Genomic DNA, 14,943 nt, shown 5'->3' with positions numbered 1-14,943 from the left:
GATCTAGAAATTTCTTGAAGGGGAAGTGACTATATATATTCCGACCGTCTATTTTTACTTATTCATTATACTATTTTGAAATATCCAACAATAGTTATTCAATTTATAAAATTAAAAAATAATTTATACTTAATTTTTAATTTATCTTTATCATTAATTAATAGTCATTTTTCTATTATATTTTTCAAGACATTATATTTATTATATTCAAAGAGTAATATGATAAAATTATCTTTCTATTTATAGTTTCTTAATCCCTGTGTCAAGTCAATAATAGACAAGTAAAAATAGACGGAAAGAGTATTTATATTACTTCATTCATTCACTTTTATTTATCTATTATTTTAAAAATAAATTTTTTAATTATTTTTTACTTTTAACATATCAAAAAAATAATAATTTTTTTATGTTTTACCTTTAATATTAATTATTTATTTCTCAAATCATTTTTCAATATTTAATATTAAATATCAATTAATATGAGTATTATGATAAAAAAAACGTGTAAATTCAAAGTAATCCGGTAAAAGTGAACAAAAAAGTATTTTACCTACTTCAGTTTATATGCTAAACACTTTTGTTTTACTCCCGACCTATTTTAAGTTGGAAACAATTAACATGTATTTTTCATTTTATTCTTAATGATAAGTTTTTATAATCACTCTAATGTTATGGCATGTCTAACATTACAACAATAACATATTTCGTGAAATTTCACTAGGTGGTGTATGAAAAGGGTTGAGTATACACAAATTTTATTACCTCATAAAGATAGAGAGGTTATTTTTGAAGGACCTTCGACTCAAGTGCATCAAACTCAAGTAATAAAAAAAAAACATAACAGTATATACAACAATACTGTTAAGTCTACAAGAAAAAAACTAGTATACAACTATTACTATAACAAACACTAACAAGCCTGAGCATGACACCGTCTAACCCTACTAATCTTTTGTCCTAATACGTAATCTCCACTTTTCTCTATCTAAAGTCATTACAAATTTCAAATTCAAAAGATTATATAAATGCAATGATATATTTTAGATTATAAATTTTAAAAATCTTTTATATTTTTTATATTTCTTGTCAATTTAAAATATGTAATAAATTGAAACAAATGAAATAATATATTCCTGTCATTTATTATTTAACAATAATAAATTAAAGCAACTGTCATTTTCTCTAAAAACTATCCGAATATTCTTCTAGAAAGGAATTTCCTTTAATTCTTTGTTGAATCCTATTTCATACACAATTCTATAACTAGGATACACTTTAGGTTTGAGTGAACTTCAAATTCAATTATTGTACGATGTTACTTCATTTGATCTATAAAAACAAAATAACTTTGAGGATAACTTCTAAGGTTAAGGTTATATATATATATATATATATATAAAGAGTGATAAAGAGTGGTATGTACATAAAAAAAATATATATGTACAATGCAAAAGGAAAGAGCGGCGAACTTCCCTCTCTTTGAGCTATATATATATATAATTACACAATTAGAAGTTAGATAAAAAGTATTAAATCAATTAAAATTGTGACTTTTGATCAAACATGAATAATGTCACGTAAAGCGGAACATACAGAATATATTTTTACAATGAACACAAAAATAGAAGCAAAAGATTTTGAACACTAAATACTTGCACTAGAGTGCTATTGGATCATCTTGATGATAACATTTTTCAGAAATAAGTTGAAGATATTCTTCATAAACCTTCTCCAGCATGCTTTCATTTGAAAGATCACAATATCCATCTAGTAGAACTTCATCAAATAACAAATTTGAAGCACAAGGAATAAATGAAACCTCTTTTATTTTACCCTCAATATTCTCATCATCATTGGTAATAACATTAATCTTCTTGTGGTTATTATCACCTTCTTCAGAACTAGGTAAAACTATGTTGTTCGAGTTCTTCAGAAATGCGGATAGGTGTGAATCGGATTCTTCAGAAATAATGCAGTTTTTAAGGATCTGACATGTGTGTGGCAATATTTTGGGTGAGTCGGAGCAACATAGAGATGAAATACTCAATAATGCAACATTTTCAACACTAGAATTCCTCAAAAGTCCAGAGGAAATTCTAATAGGCTTTGGGACAAACACAAATTGATGAGGAGTGTCTAAAGATTGGTCTTTTTTCTTGTTATTTTTCTTCTTTTTGTCCTGTTTTTTACTTGGATTCTCTGTTTTGGGCTTTTTCTTTGGAGAAACTTTGTGGACTTTGGGCTGAATTCCAGCAATTTTGAGCTTCTTGATAACATGTGTGTTCCAATAATTCTTGATTTCATTGTCGGTTCGACCTGGTAATCGACCAGCTATGAGTGACCAACGACTACCCAAAAGGGAATGGAGCCTTATTATAAGATCTTCTTCATCTTGGCTGAAATTTCCTCTCTTGATTCCTGGCCTTAGATAGTTCATCCACCTTAACCTACAACTCTTTCCACATCTAAGTAGCCCTAAAAAATTCAACATGATATCTAGTATGAAGGAGCTACATGTAGTAAAAGCACAATAAACTGTCTTTACTAGAATCTAAAATTCAAAATTTAGTCTTTCACTGGTGACATGAGTAGAAACTAAAATACTTTTTGAAAATTGGAGAGTTTTACAACTAAATTTTTGAGCAATAATAATAAAGTGTTATTAGTCGCAATAAACAATATGAAGTTAAAATGAAAAATGTTCTACAAAAGTTGACTTTCCCCTCATAAGTGAAGGAAATCATTTCTTATTTTGATTTTAAAAAAAAAATAAAAAATCAAACACTAAAAAATGATCAGGAAAAAAAAGGCAAACATTAAACAATATTCTTAATGATAAAAAAAAAATCAGGAAAAAATGTACGAGCTTGACCAAAAGTCGATAATATCCCCCATATAATGAGTATTTGAAGAGTCAAACAAGATTCTAGAAATTAACATACTCATATTATTCAAACTCTTTTAAAATATCAATTTATACGTCTCAATTTTTTTTAAAATAGTACATTTTTGAGAATCGAATACTAATACGATCATATTTTCAAAGAATCCGATCAACATAAAACTCGAAAGAAACTAGTTGAAGAGAGTGTGCAAGGGCATACCAGCTTTATTGGGTAAGTTTCTCCATTGGCCTTCACCATTTTCCTTAATATAATTTGTAAGCAATAAGTCTTCTTTTGTAGACCATGGACCTTTACGAAGCCCCTCTTTAGCACAGCATGGTGCTCTCCCCATTTCTTTTGCTCACTATAAAATAATTTGGACAAGAACAAAAAAAGAGTTGTCAATATATAATGAGAGAAGAAATAGCTAGAGACAAAAAGTGTAAGACTCAAAAAGGTTCTCACTCTACGTCAGTACCAATATTTAATATTATTTATTTTTAAATAAATAATAGACATTTGATGTATTTTTTCTTTGAAAAAATTAAAATTTAAGGACTATTAGCGGTCTTGTTTGTTCTGCATGCTTCGAGATTAGTGGCGAAGCCAAAATTTTGAATAAGAAAATTCAAAATTTGAAGAAGTAGATACATAAACTAGTCGAAGGGAGTTCTACACCTATTATTTATATATAAAAAATTATTTTAATCATGTATAAATAATATAATCTTTCACTGAAGGGGATTCGGATGAACCTCTTAATCACCATGTGGCTCTGCCCCTGTTCGAGATAATCGATTTATCTGAACTCAAAACTTTTGATATAAATTAAAATTTTACTGAAATTTTGTTAAATATTAGATTAGAACTTATAACTATATCAAATTATAATAAATTTAATATTAAAAATCTTAAAATTTAAATTTAAATTCTTAATTCGATTTTAATTGATATTAATGTAAAATATATGAAAGATGAAGAAAACGCCACAAAGCTTGAAGTAAATTAAAGTCGTGTCCTTTTAGAAGCCACGAGATCCACTTCAGGAACATTAAATATTGATGGGACAAATAGAGACAATATTATGAAGTTGTTCTTTACGCTACTATTAGTTGGAAATATTGAGACCTAGTATATTTCATTCCTATATTTTATTCTATTTTATAATTATAACGTTTGAGCTAACTTACGATATTTCGTCTAATTTTATAACATTCTTGATGTTATCTTTTAATGATATGAGTATCGGATAGATTTGTGCATACTGCATACTATGACTAATTTGTTGCCTCCTAATGAGCATAGATATCGAATAGTTATATTTTGTTACTTTCTATCATCACAAATGCAAGATCAGCTTATGCATATAAATGTCGGATCAATTTACACACGATTAATTTTATGAAATACTTTTACCTGTTATAAGCAAGTATCAAAATTACTTAAGTGTATTATTAATTGGGATCCCACGTTACTATGACCTGTTCGTAGCATTCATTTATTCATTTGGTCTTATAGAGGCAAATGATCATCGGGAAGAGATTGGATCTAATGCAAGACTTAATAAATAATACTTGCCTCTTTACCACTTGCATCAATTGGGCAAGGATTCTAATATTTCTTTTGATTTTGAAGTTCTTTTTTAAAATGTTTTGTTTATTATACTGTCTATCCCACAACCACCAAAAAAAACAAAGACAAAAAAATTAAATATACATCATATTGTAATTATTTTTTTCTTTTTTGATATCACTTTATTTAGCCGGTAATTCATAGTAGAAAGTTATCATTTTTACCAAGTTATTAATTGTATTGTAGTACAGAGTGACAGTTATAGATCAACATTGTTGTATATGGCGCAGAGTATTAGCCAGTCAAGAATGCTTACGTTCAGAAGATGAATGTAGTGGAAAAGGGAATGCTCAGATGGATATGTGAGCATACTAGAAGAGATATGATTAGGAACGACGTTACAAGGTAAGATGGAAATGACTTTCATGACAGACAAGATAAGAAAAGTAAGATTAAGATGGTTCAAAATGTGAAGAGAAAGTGCGCGCATGTGCCAATTAGATGGTGTGAGATGTTGGTTGCAGCAGAAGTTAGGAGAGGTAGAGATAGGCCGAATAGAAGTGGGGAGAGGTGAGTAAAAAGGACATGACACAACTTTAGCCGAAAACATAACTCCAGAAATGAGTGGGCGTAAAAGTTTCTTCTTTATACGATATTTTTAGTTAGATGAAAAGAGGTCGAGGTAAGTCTCTCTACCCTACTTGTTGATCCTTCTCTCCTCTTGCTCGATAAATCAATTTCAGGCCTTGATTCGTCCGCACCCCTTGGCCTAGGGTGTACATTCAAATCTGGAGGCATACCTAATTAACGATAAGAGCAGAAATCTCCTCTCTCCTTCAGAAAACTAGATTTAAATCTTGGAAATAATCGACTCAAGCTGGTTAGCAAAGACCTCTTTCTCTTTGCGAGCTTTCGTAACAGCCCCTGGACTGGATCTATTTTGATTCTGAATTATCTGTCGCCGGCATCCCCTCTTAGTTTTGAGTAGGCAGAACCATTCTGTTTTGGTTCTTCTCCACGGGGTTTTTGTATCATGGATCTTGGGTCGCGCTTTATGGCACCTAGTGACATTTATGCCAGACCAAAGCATTCTTCTCAAGAAAAGAAAACGGAGAGGGTGACTGAATTACACTCTTTATTATTTCTTACTACTCTTCAATTCCCATCAAGTGTTGTCTTATTTCCCTAAAGACTAGAGATAAACTATGAGTGTATCTTACCTTCACTAAATTCATTTATGAGATAGCACTTAATATATTACTATTGTTACGATTATCAATTTTATTGTGAGATCATTCATCAATAAATATCTTATAGCAAGTGATATGATCTGATTATATCAATATTCTTACTCTATCAATACATAAAACTTAATTGATCTAACAGAATCTTTAAATATAAGGATATTAATTAAAATGCTAGTAGAATCATTTTTGGCTTCTTTTCCTATAAACTTTATGATTCCACCTACTTATATTTATTTGGTGCAATTGATAAGCGTGCACTCTGATTATATCATCTGCTCAGAAAATTTCGATGGATGCTGCAATTAAAGTCTCCACGTGTCTGATTATTATTTGCTGAAAAAATCTGCTGAAACATTATGTCAGAAAAAAGAGAATATTAATTTAAACTAAGAAAGGAAAATGAAGAAATGAAAGAACTAATATATATATATAAACATAAGGAGGCAGAGTGAGGTTTTTCGTGAAATTAATTATTATTTTTAACTAAAAAGTGTCAAAATATAAAATAAAAAAAATACATGAAAAGGTTGAAAGGATTCAACATATAGTATAACATATGTAAAAATGATAGTATCGTCGAAGGGCGTGGTGAAAAAATTAAAATTTCTTCATCTAAAATCACAGATTTTAGGTTTGAATGTTGAAGAGGAAGGAACTTTCTTGGGGGGGGGCATTTTTTTACCTCCTCTAGTAAATCTATTCACCATAAATTTAATTAATCAAATCAGTGAATTTCGATGGATAAAAAAAAAAGTAAAGTGTAAGGTCCACTTTTCCTCTTTGATCATGGTCATGTCATATTTGACAATTCTAGGACCACAAGAATGTAGAGAAATAGCAAAAGAAAGGGATAATTGGGAAGACATTCTGCTAACTCAAGATCGTTAACTAAGATAGGAAGATTTAACTAAAAAAAAAGTAGTTAAAAATGAGAATGTGTATTTTGGTAAGACAATTTTGTTATGAAAGAAGACTCTTTTATTTTTGTTATTGTTATAAATGTACAAGACCACCCATATTTATACTTGTTCATGGATGGTTTTAGAATTTCTTCTAGATACATCTACAAAAAAAAATCTAGAGAACTTTATCTTTTATATCTAGATATTTCCTTAAGATGTTTATCCTAGATTAAAAAAAAAGGACAGCTCGGTGCACTAAAGCTCTTACTATGCGCGGGATCCGGGATCCGGGGAAGGACCTGACCACAAGTTATCCTAAATAATGCTCTAAATTATTCTATAATTGACTACAAATATTTCATTATCTAGAACATCTAATACATTTCTTAGATACACAATTTTAGAAAGTTACACTAAATATCTAGAACTATTTGACCATCCAAAAAATCATCTTTATTTTTCAGAAAAAATGTGTGACAAATCATATATTATAGAGCAAGTAAATTTGACCTGTGCCAAAGTAGAATAATTCAAACTGATGATTATTTGCGTTAAGGTGGTCAACAATTATATGGTCGTCTGGTACACAAGATAAAGCATAATAATTTTGAAATAAAATTTGAAATTAACATTTTAACCCATGTTTAATTTAAAATATTAGCTAATTGCGAAATTATTTTATTCCATTATTCGTAATAAAATAGTAATACTACTATTTCATATAAAAGATGGAATAAAATGACCATGTATGATTTCATTCTACGTTAAGAGTTACTGGATAGAATTTACACTCATTCAAGAAATAACTAAGCTTCAAAATTTAACTGCTTAAACTACAGCTTAACTTCAAGACTTCAACTGAACAAATGAATAATAATATATGTGAACCATGGTTTTCATATATGTGAATAATAATTACATATATAGACTAGTATGCCCTAAGCACAAAATGTAATATAACCTATTGGATATAATATTTTCTTTGCGTTAAAACAAACTTTGGTGAAAGAGCCAAGAATTGATATAAATTTACAAGCAAGAGAAAAAGGAAAAATCTCAGGCTTTTGTCTGTGGCAGAATTCGAAATAGATGTTGCGCTCTTACCACTAGACTGAAGATCCCCGGGGGGAAAAGAATCTCAGAAACGAATAGGCAATCCGTGGTTGAGGAATGTTCTAATGCATCCATCCAATCCTGCGGTGACAACCACGAGACCCCACAAATGACTTGAACTCAATGCACTTTGCCAAGCACTCTTCAAGATCTTGTATTCGGATTTACATATAGAAGGGGAGACAGTTGCAGGAGGACTTGAATCGGGTAGTTTCTCCTCTGGCCACGTTGCAGAGCTCTTTAGTAGAGAATCTAAGAAAGACGCACGTCCCAAGGAGAAGCAATCTTGTAGAGATAAAGTTTTTGGCAATGAGTTGACATCACCGTTTGCTAAAACACTTCCTGGTAGTGTCGTTACTGGATTTGTTTTAAAACCAGACCAAGGTATGGCAACTGATGCATTTCGGGAAAAGAAACTCTCGGATGAATGGACTTTCTTTGGTTGGCTAGTCGTCCTGTCCTCGTGACTATAGTTCCAGACATAAACATTTGAATCCTCAGTGACCGCGAGAATGTGTTTCCCATCCGATGTGAATGATGCAGGACATTGGCTGTCCAAATTTTTAGTTCCTGGACATGCAGCAGGCAACAGTTTAAATCTACTCAAAAACGCCTCATCAGAAAGCTGCTTGCTTACAAAAGTTAGGCTAAAGTATGATGAAAACAAGGACATGGTGGGGGGACGGGGAGGTAGAGGGTACACAACCTACACACCTTTGAATTTGCAGATGATGTTGGATCCACAAAGTATTCTAACTTGAGAATCAGCAGAAGTAACCATGACTTTGCCCGAGTCATTCGGGCAGTACTGCGTGATGACAGTCTACGTTAGTTTTCAAGCGCATAAATCATTACAAGATACCATTCTTGTGGAAGTAAGAAAAAGAAAACAAATGGTTACCTGAAATCCAGTTACTCTCTTGTTAGTAAGCTTCTTCTTTCCTTGCAGGCACACCTCAAGCCCCATCTGCAAACGATTACCTAACATACAGAAATAATAGTCCGTTAATGTGAATTGTCTGATAGAGTAGAATTAAATAAGATAAATACTTCATAATATATCAGAGTAAAAAGGCCAAGTGATGGAAACTCAATTGCACAAACAGCTCACTTAAATATAAACGCTTTTGAAGACAACTCAAAACAGATGGAGAACACAACTCCCTCCCTCCATTTTTCCCTTCTCTTGCATAGCAATATTGCACTCGCAAAATACAATTTTATAGTACCATTACAGTGGTTAACTTCCTTTCTTTACTTCTCGAGCAGGAAAATAAATTCTCGATGAATATTATATGGAAATCATAACTTGCAAAGTGCAGTTAGAAGTTTAGTATACTGCATGATTATATGCTTTTCTATCATGATTACCTACTCTAGCAATTTAGTCAGGGGACAAAAAAATCAGTTACCAGAATTGTTCTATTCTCAGAGCTCATATCGAGAGCATTTATATGTAAATCAGCGAGAAAATGGAAGAACTAGAAAAAAGTGTCAAGAAAAGACAAGCTACCGTACCAACAACATCATAAAAACGGCAATTGCCATCCATATATCCCACAACACCTCCCTGCACCAATCACAAGCAAGAAACTTAAATAAGTTCCAAAATCAAGTACCATCTTTAAAAAGGTTTAAAAAAGAAGTAAAGCGATCAAACCTTTCCATCAGGACTATAACAAACAGCGGTCACTATTTCCTTTACATCAGTCCAATCAATCACTCGACAATCATGCACCTCCCAGAGACGTACTTTCCCATCTATTGAGCCACTAATGAAATAATTATCATCCATGGGGTTGAATTCTACACAAGTGACTGTATCCAAGTATGACATTGGCAGATGTATGATATAAGCATCCAGTTTAAAGTTTAGAAAAATACTTCAGCAAGAAGAGAGAAAGCACAGAAATAGGCTCACCATAATTATTATGCGAATAAACACCAAGGCATTTATCATGTCCAACTTGCCAGAGACGAGCTGTTTTATCAACGGAAGATGACAGCAGATACTGCAGCAAATAATGTTCGTACAAAAATTACAGTTTATTCATGTTGGATGATGTTTTATGAAGCAGATACTGCAGCAAATAATGTTCGTAGAAAAAATACTGTTTATTCATGTTGGATGATGTTTTATGAAGCTGTAAAATATACTCCCTCCGTTCACTTTTCGTTGTCCATAATGGAGTTTGCACTCCTCTTAAGTAATAAATGAAGTGCATATTTTACTTTAATACCCATGACTATTAGCATTTCAAAAATCTTGAAAAAAGATTTGGAGAATGACTAGTTAATGTTAAGGGTAAAACAGGAAAAGAAAAATAATGCTAAAGTTGACAAGTAAAAGTGAATATTTATAGTGGACAAGTAAAAGTGAACGGGGAGGGACTATTTAGTAAACTCAAGCCAATGAGATATATTATACTGACCCCATTTTTGGACCATGAGAGGGCCAAGACTTCACCCATATGCCCACGGAACTCTTGGATTGGTTTCTCCATTATCCGGAATAACTTTGGCGGGAGGACAACACAAGCTGATTCTGATGATTTTCTCATCATTTTCATCCCGTTGATCTTCTCTCTGTTGTCATTGAGAGAAGCTAATTTGGACAAATGATTCAGAGAGAAGTATAAACAAGAGGGGTCAATATCCTGAACATTGAAGTTTTTAGACATCTCGTCCTCAATCACTCTCCAAATGCGCACAGTGCCATCTTTGCCAGCACTTGCCAAGTATTGGCCACAAGGACTGAACTTCATTGTTATGATGGAGCCTTCATGTGCCAGGAATTCTTGGCCTGTGTAAAGTGAGGACAGTTCTTTTGACTCCTTCTTACTGGTTTGGACCCGAACTCTTTGAGAACCAGCCTCTGGCTTTGTCCTCACTTTGTGCCAGGTGCCAATAGTGAGTTTTTGAAGCAAACTTCTCACTTTCGTCTTTGTATTAACTGTACTAAACCCCTTAATATCTCTATGCAGCAACTGTTGAACCAAAGCCGATGAGCCAAGAGTTCTTGTAAACTCTTCAATAGTGAATATCTTGTTTGTACCTACTTCACGTAGTCGGCTAAGCATGCCATCCTGGCCTAATTCATCTGCAACAAACTCTGATCCGGTGTCCAGATTCCTAATTTTCCAATACATTGGATCCTCTTCAGCATCCTCCTCCAATTCTAGAGCTTCATTTGACTCAAAAGATTGGGAAGATCGACCAGAGAAAAAATTGCCTTCAGCATCTGAGCTTGCCAGCACAGTCTCATTGTCATCCCTAATTCTATCAGTACTCGTCTTTCTTTCATCAGAGCAATCAGATCTGTCACAATTTGAGTTCAAACCCATCCATTTCAAGAATCTATGGCGGCGTTCATCAACACTTTCAGGATCCTGAGTCCAAAATTCATATCCCAAAGCACATTCGGAAATCTCATTACGAGTACAAGCATCAGAGCCATCCGAACCCAAATCAGAGAGAGAACCGGTCTCAGCACGTATATCAAAGAAGCTATCTTCTTCAGTCTCACTGTAAGTTCCCATCTTTCTTCAAATTCAACTACTCCTTGAAAGAACAGAAAATCAAATCAGGATCAATCTTCAAAAGCAAGATATTATAAAAATGGTCAATCCAACTGGAAAGATAACTAAAGAAACAACCTAATCTTTCAATTCACTCCAACAATCCCAAAAGAAATCCCCATAAACAACAGAAAGGAAAATCTTTAGAGTCTAAAATTCCTATATGATCAAGAATTGAGCATAAAAAACCCCAATTACGATAAAAGAAAATACGCCAACACCCACAATAAGAAAAAGGAAAAAAACAGATCTTTCAAAAGGGCAGTTGAGCAACCAAGTCAACATGAAAATACAGTAATCTAATCCCCAACAAGGTATATGAAAACAGAATCTTTGAATTAATAAAAACAAACTGTACATAGTCAACAGAAAACTAACATAAACATGCTTATACTTCTACAAATTCAAAACTAAAAAAAAATGACAGATTTTGCTTACCTTAACTACCATGGACTTAATCAAACAAGCCCAGAAATTATTTCCAAAAAAAAAAAGAATGATCTTTAGCATCCACAAAATTGAAATGAAGACTGAGAACCAAGTGGACTCAAGTCAAAAAACTCACCCATTCTTCAATTCAAACCATCAACCCCACAAACAACAAAAGGAGAAACCTTTAAAGTCTAAACTCCTCATATAATCAAGAATTGAGTATTAAAAAAAATCCCCAATTATGATAAAACAAAAATATGCAACACCCACAACAAAAAAAACAAAGATCCTTCAAAAGGGTAGACAAATAACAGTAATATTAATCAAATTACCAGCAAGAAGATAACTTGTACCAAATCAACATAAAACTAACATAAACATGCCTATGTTTTTTCAATTTCAGACAATAATAGTCACTATTATTGGTGTATCAGTTAAGACAAAAGAAAAGATTTTTCTTTCCTTAACTATAATGGACTTAATCAAACAACCCCAGAAATTATTTCACAAAAAAAAAATATGATCATTACCATCCACAAAATTGAAATGAAGACTGAGAACCAAGTAGAGTCAAGTCAAAAAAACTCATCCATTCTTCAATTCACACCATCAATCCCATAAACAACAAAAGGAGGAACCTTTAAAGTCTAAACTCCTCATATAATCAAGAATTAAACATAAAAAAAATCCCCAATTATGATAAAACAGAAAATATGCAACACCCACAACAACAAAAACAAAGATCCTTCAAAAGGGTATACAAATAAAAGTAATATTAATCAAATTACCAGCAAGAAGATACCTTGTATCACCTTGTATCTAATCAACACAAAACTAACATAAACATGCTTGTGTTTCACAATTTCAGACAATAAATAGTCACTATTATTACTGTATCAGTAACGAAAAAAAGAAAAGATTTTTCTTACCTTAACTACCATGGACTTAATGAAACAACCCCAAGAAATAATTTCAGAAAAAAGATGATCTTTAGCATCCACAAAATTGAAATGAAGACTGGGAACCAAGTGGACTCAAGTCAAAAAACTCACCCATTTTTCAATTCACACAATCAACCCCAGAACAAATCCCCATAAACAACAAAAGGAGACATCTTTAAAGTCTAAACTCCTCATATAATCAAGAATTGAACATAAAAACAGAAAATAGGTAATACCCACAACAAAAAAACAAAGATCCTTCAAAAGGGTAGACAAATAAAAGTAATATTAATCAAATTACCAGCAATAAGATACCTTGTACCTAATCAACATAAAACTAACATAAACATGCTTATGTTTCTACAATTTCAGACAATAATAGTCACTATTATTACTGTATCAGTTAAGAGAAAAGAAAAGATTTTTCTTACCTTAACTACCATGGACTTAATCAACCAACCCCAAGAAACAATTTCAGAAAAAAAAGAGATGATCTTTAGCATCCACAAAATTGAAATAAAGACTGAGAAACCAAGTAGACTCAAGTCAAAAAAAATCCCAAAAAAATCCCAAAAAAGAGACAAACCCCACAAAAACTGGGAAATGATCCCTAAGATATGAAGTCAAATAAATTGAAGATTTCGAAGAAAAGGGTATGTTTGAAGGTAAAAAGTGAGAAAGAAAGAGAGTCGCTATTTTTCTTTCTTTCTGGCTTTTTTCACTTTGAATGGACAGACAAAAAATTTAATATTAATCCGACGGTTTTACCCTCCACCTTGTTGCGTCCGTCCAATTAACGGTTGTAACTAATCGTGTCATGCCTGTTCACTATTTAAGTTTCTGGCGGAGTGAGAATTTTCGTTAATAAAATTTAAAATATGAAAAAGTAAAATAAAATAAAAATAAAAATTAAACCTCTATGGTATATATATGTATAGATAATTTTGATCTTGAATATTAAATATAATTATAAAAATATGTGGCGAAGTTAGATCTTTACTGAAAATTCAAAATATCAATAAATATGTGAAGAAATTAAAGAGATTCAAATTTATTACTATTTTCAAAGCTTGAAAACGTGACCTTTTGGTCAATGGCAGTAACTTTACCAGTTACTCCAAAGCTCTCCTTCCAAATTTATTATATATATATAAAAAAAATTGACCTTATATATACTGAATAATTTTTTAAAGAAATGAACTCTTTTTTACCCCCTAACTCCGCCCTGATAAAAAGGGGTAAACTATTAATTACTCCCATTATTTTATCATATGTAACGTTAAATCATTTTTAGTTTGTTTCGAAAGAATGAAATTTTTGGAAGGAAAAAAATGGATATCTTTTTTTTTTCTTATATTTAGAAAAGGTTAAACTTTACTTTCATTTCTTCATAATGTTATAATTACTGTTACAAATGAATTCTAATTTGCTTAAAATTATTAACTTTACTCTAATAGTCATATTTTATTAAAAAAAAAAATTATGTTCAGTCAAATAAATTTTGTATGAATTTATAAAATGAATTGGAGGAAGTATTTGTATGATTATACAAGCTAGGACCAAATTATTTAATTCTTAGTGTAAGTTTATACGTTGGTTCCTTTAGATTACTTAAAGTATAATTCACATTTTCAAATTTTCATATGAAGAATATCATATTTTTTTATAATTAAATATGTTTGGTAGGATCTGGGACTTCCTACCAACTTTATGACAAAATAAATCAAATGGATTATAATGCATTTGTATAGCATGGTATTGAAATAAATCTGTATAAGTAATGATTGACATCAATAGATTAAAGAGCTGGCTGATCATATTGTTCGTCTCAAATTCGAATAAACAAGGATCAATTGAAAACAGTTTTTCTATCTTTCGTATTAGTGAAAATATAATTGCATATTTTATCCTCTTCACACTTTATTTATAAAATTATGTTGAATTCGTTGTTATTATTATTGTTGTGCTTTAATTCTATATTATTATGATCAAGATGAAAGTTATTTCCTCTTTTAAGTACTTTTTAAAAACTTTGACTCGAAAAAGTCTTGAACTTTTCCTCCTACGAAATTGTTTAGAACTTGTCATGCATACAAAAATTACAAATTGATTAATAGAAACAATAAAAATAATAATCTTAACAAGTCCACCATTTTAAAAAGGAGTTTTGACGTAACTAATGAAGTTGTTATCATGTAATCTGAATATTATGAATTTGAGTTGTGAAAACGATCACTTACAAAAATGAAAAGTAAAACTATATATAATAGATC

At 31.3% G+C, this 14,943-nt stretch overlaps 2 protein-coding genes across 6 annotated transcripts; both read right to left on the bottom strand.

Moving 5' to 3' along the window:
- Positions 1–1,551: 1,551 nt before the first annotated feature.
- LOC129888648 (transcription factor MYB3-like) lies at positions 1,552–3,241 on the bottom strand. Its single transcript, XM_055963599.1, has 2 exons — positions 3,105–3,241; positions 1,552–2,475 (listed from the first exon to the last, which is right to left on the bottom strand). The coding sequence occupies exons 1-2, from the start codon at positions 3,235–3,237 to the stop codon at positions 1,658–1,660; spliced, it is 951 nt and encodes a 316-aa protein (XP_055819574.1). The 5' UTR covers positions 3,238–3,241; the 3' UTR covers positions 1,552–1,657.
- A 4,224-nt stretch (positions 3,242–7,465) lies between these two features.
- LOC129888647 (2-deoxy-glucose resistant protein 2-like) lies at positions 7,466–13,390 on the bottom strand. 5 transcript variants are annotated; one of them, XM_055963594.1, is made up of 8 exons: positions 13,102–13,390; positions 10,152–11,280; positions 9,641–9,731; positions 9,380–9,537; positions 9,238–9,289; positions 8,621–8,700; positions 8,434–8,527; positions 7,466–8,289 (listed from the first exon to the last, which is right to left on the bottom strand). In XM_055963594.1, the coding sequence occupies exons 2-8, from the start codon at positions 11,256–11,258 to the stop codon at positions 7,745–7,747; spliced, it is 2,127 nt and encodes a 708-aa protein (XP_055819569.1). In that variant the 5' UTR covers positions 11,259–11,280; positions 13,102–13,390; the 3' UTR covers positions 7,466–7,744. The 5 variants fall into 5 exon arrangements, with proteins under 5 accessions (XP_055819569.1, XP_055819573.1, XP_055819570.1 ...); XM_055963598.1 differs by having other exon boundaries at positions 10,152–11,277; positions 13,102–13,388; XM_055963595.1 differs by having other exon boundaries at positions 10,152–11,274; positions 13,102–13,388.
- Positions 13,391–14,943: the final 1,553 nt, after the last annotated feature.

Source organism: Solanum dulcamara, chromosome 5, assembly GCF_947179165.1.
Source record: "Solanum dulcamara chromosome 5, daSolDulc1.2, whole genome shotgun sequence".
Taxonomy (NCBI): Eukaryota; Viridiplantae; Streptophyta; class Magnoliopsida; order Solanales; family Solanaceae; genus Solanum; species Solanum dulcamara.
The sequence above is the reverse complement of the archived record's forward strand: the minus strand, read 5'-3'. Positions and strand labels throughout refer to the sequence as shown.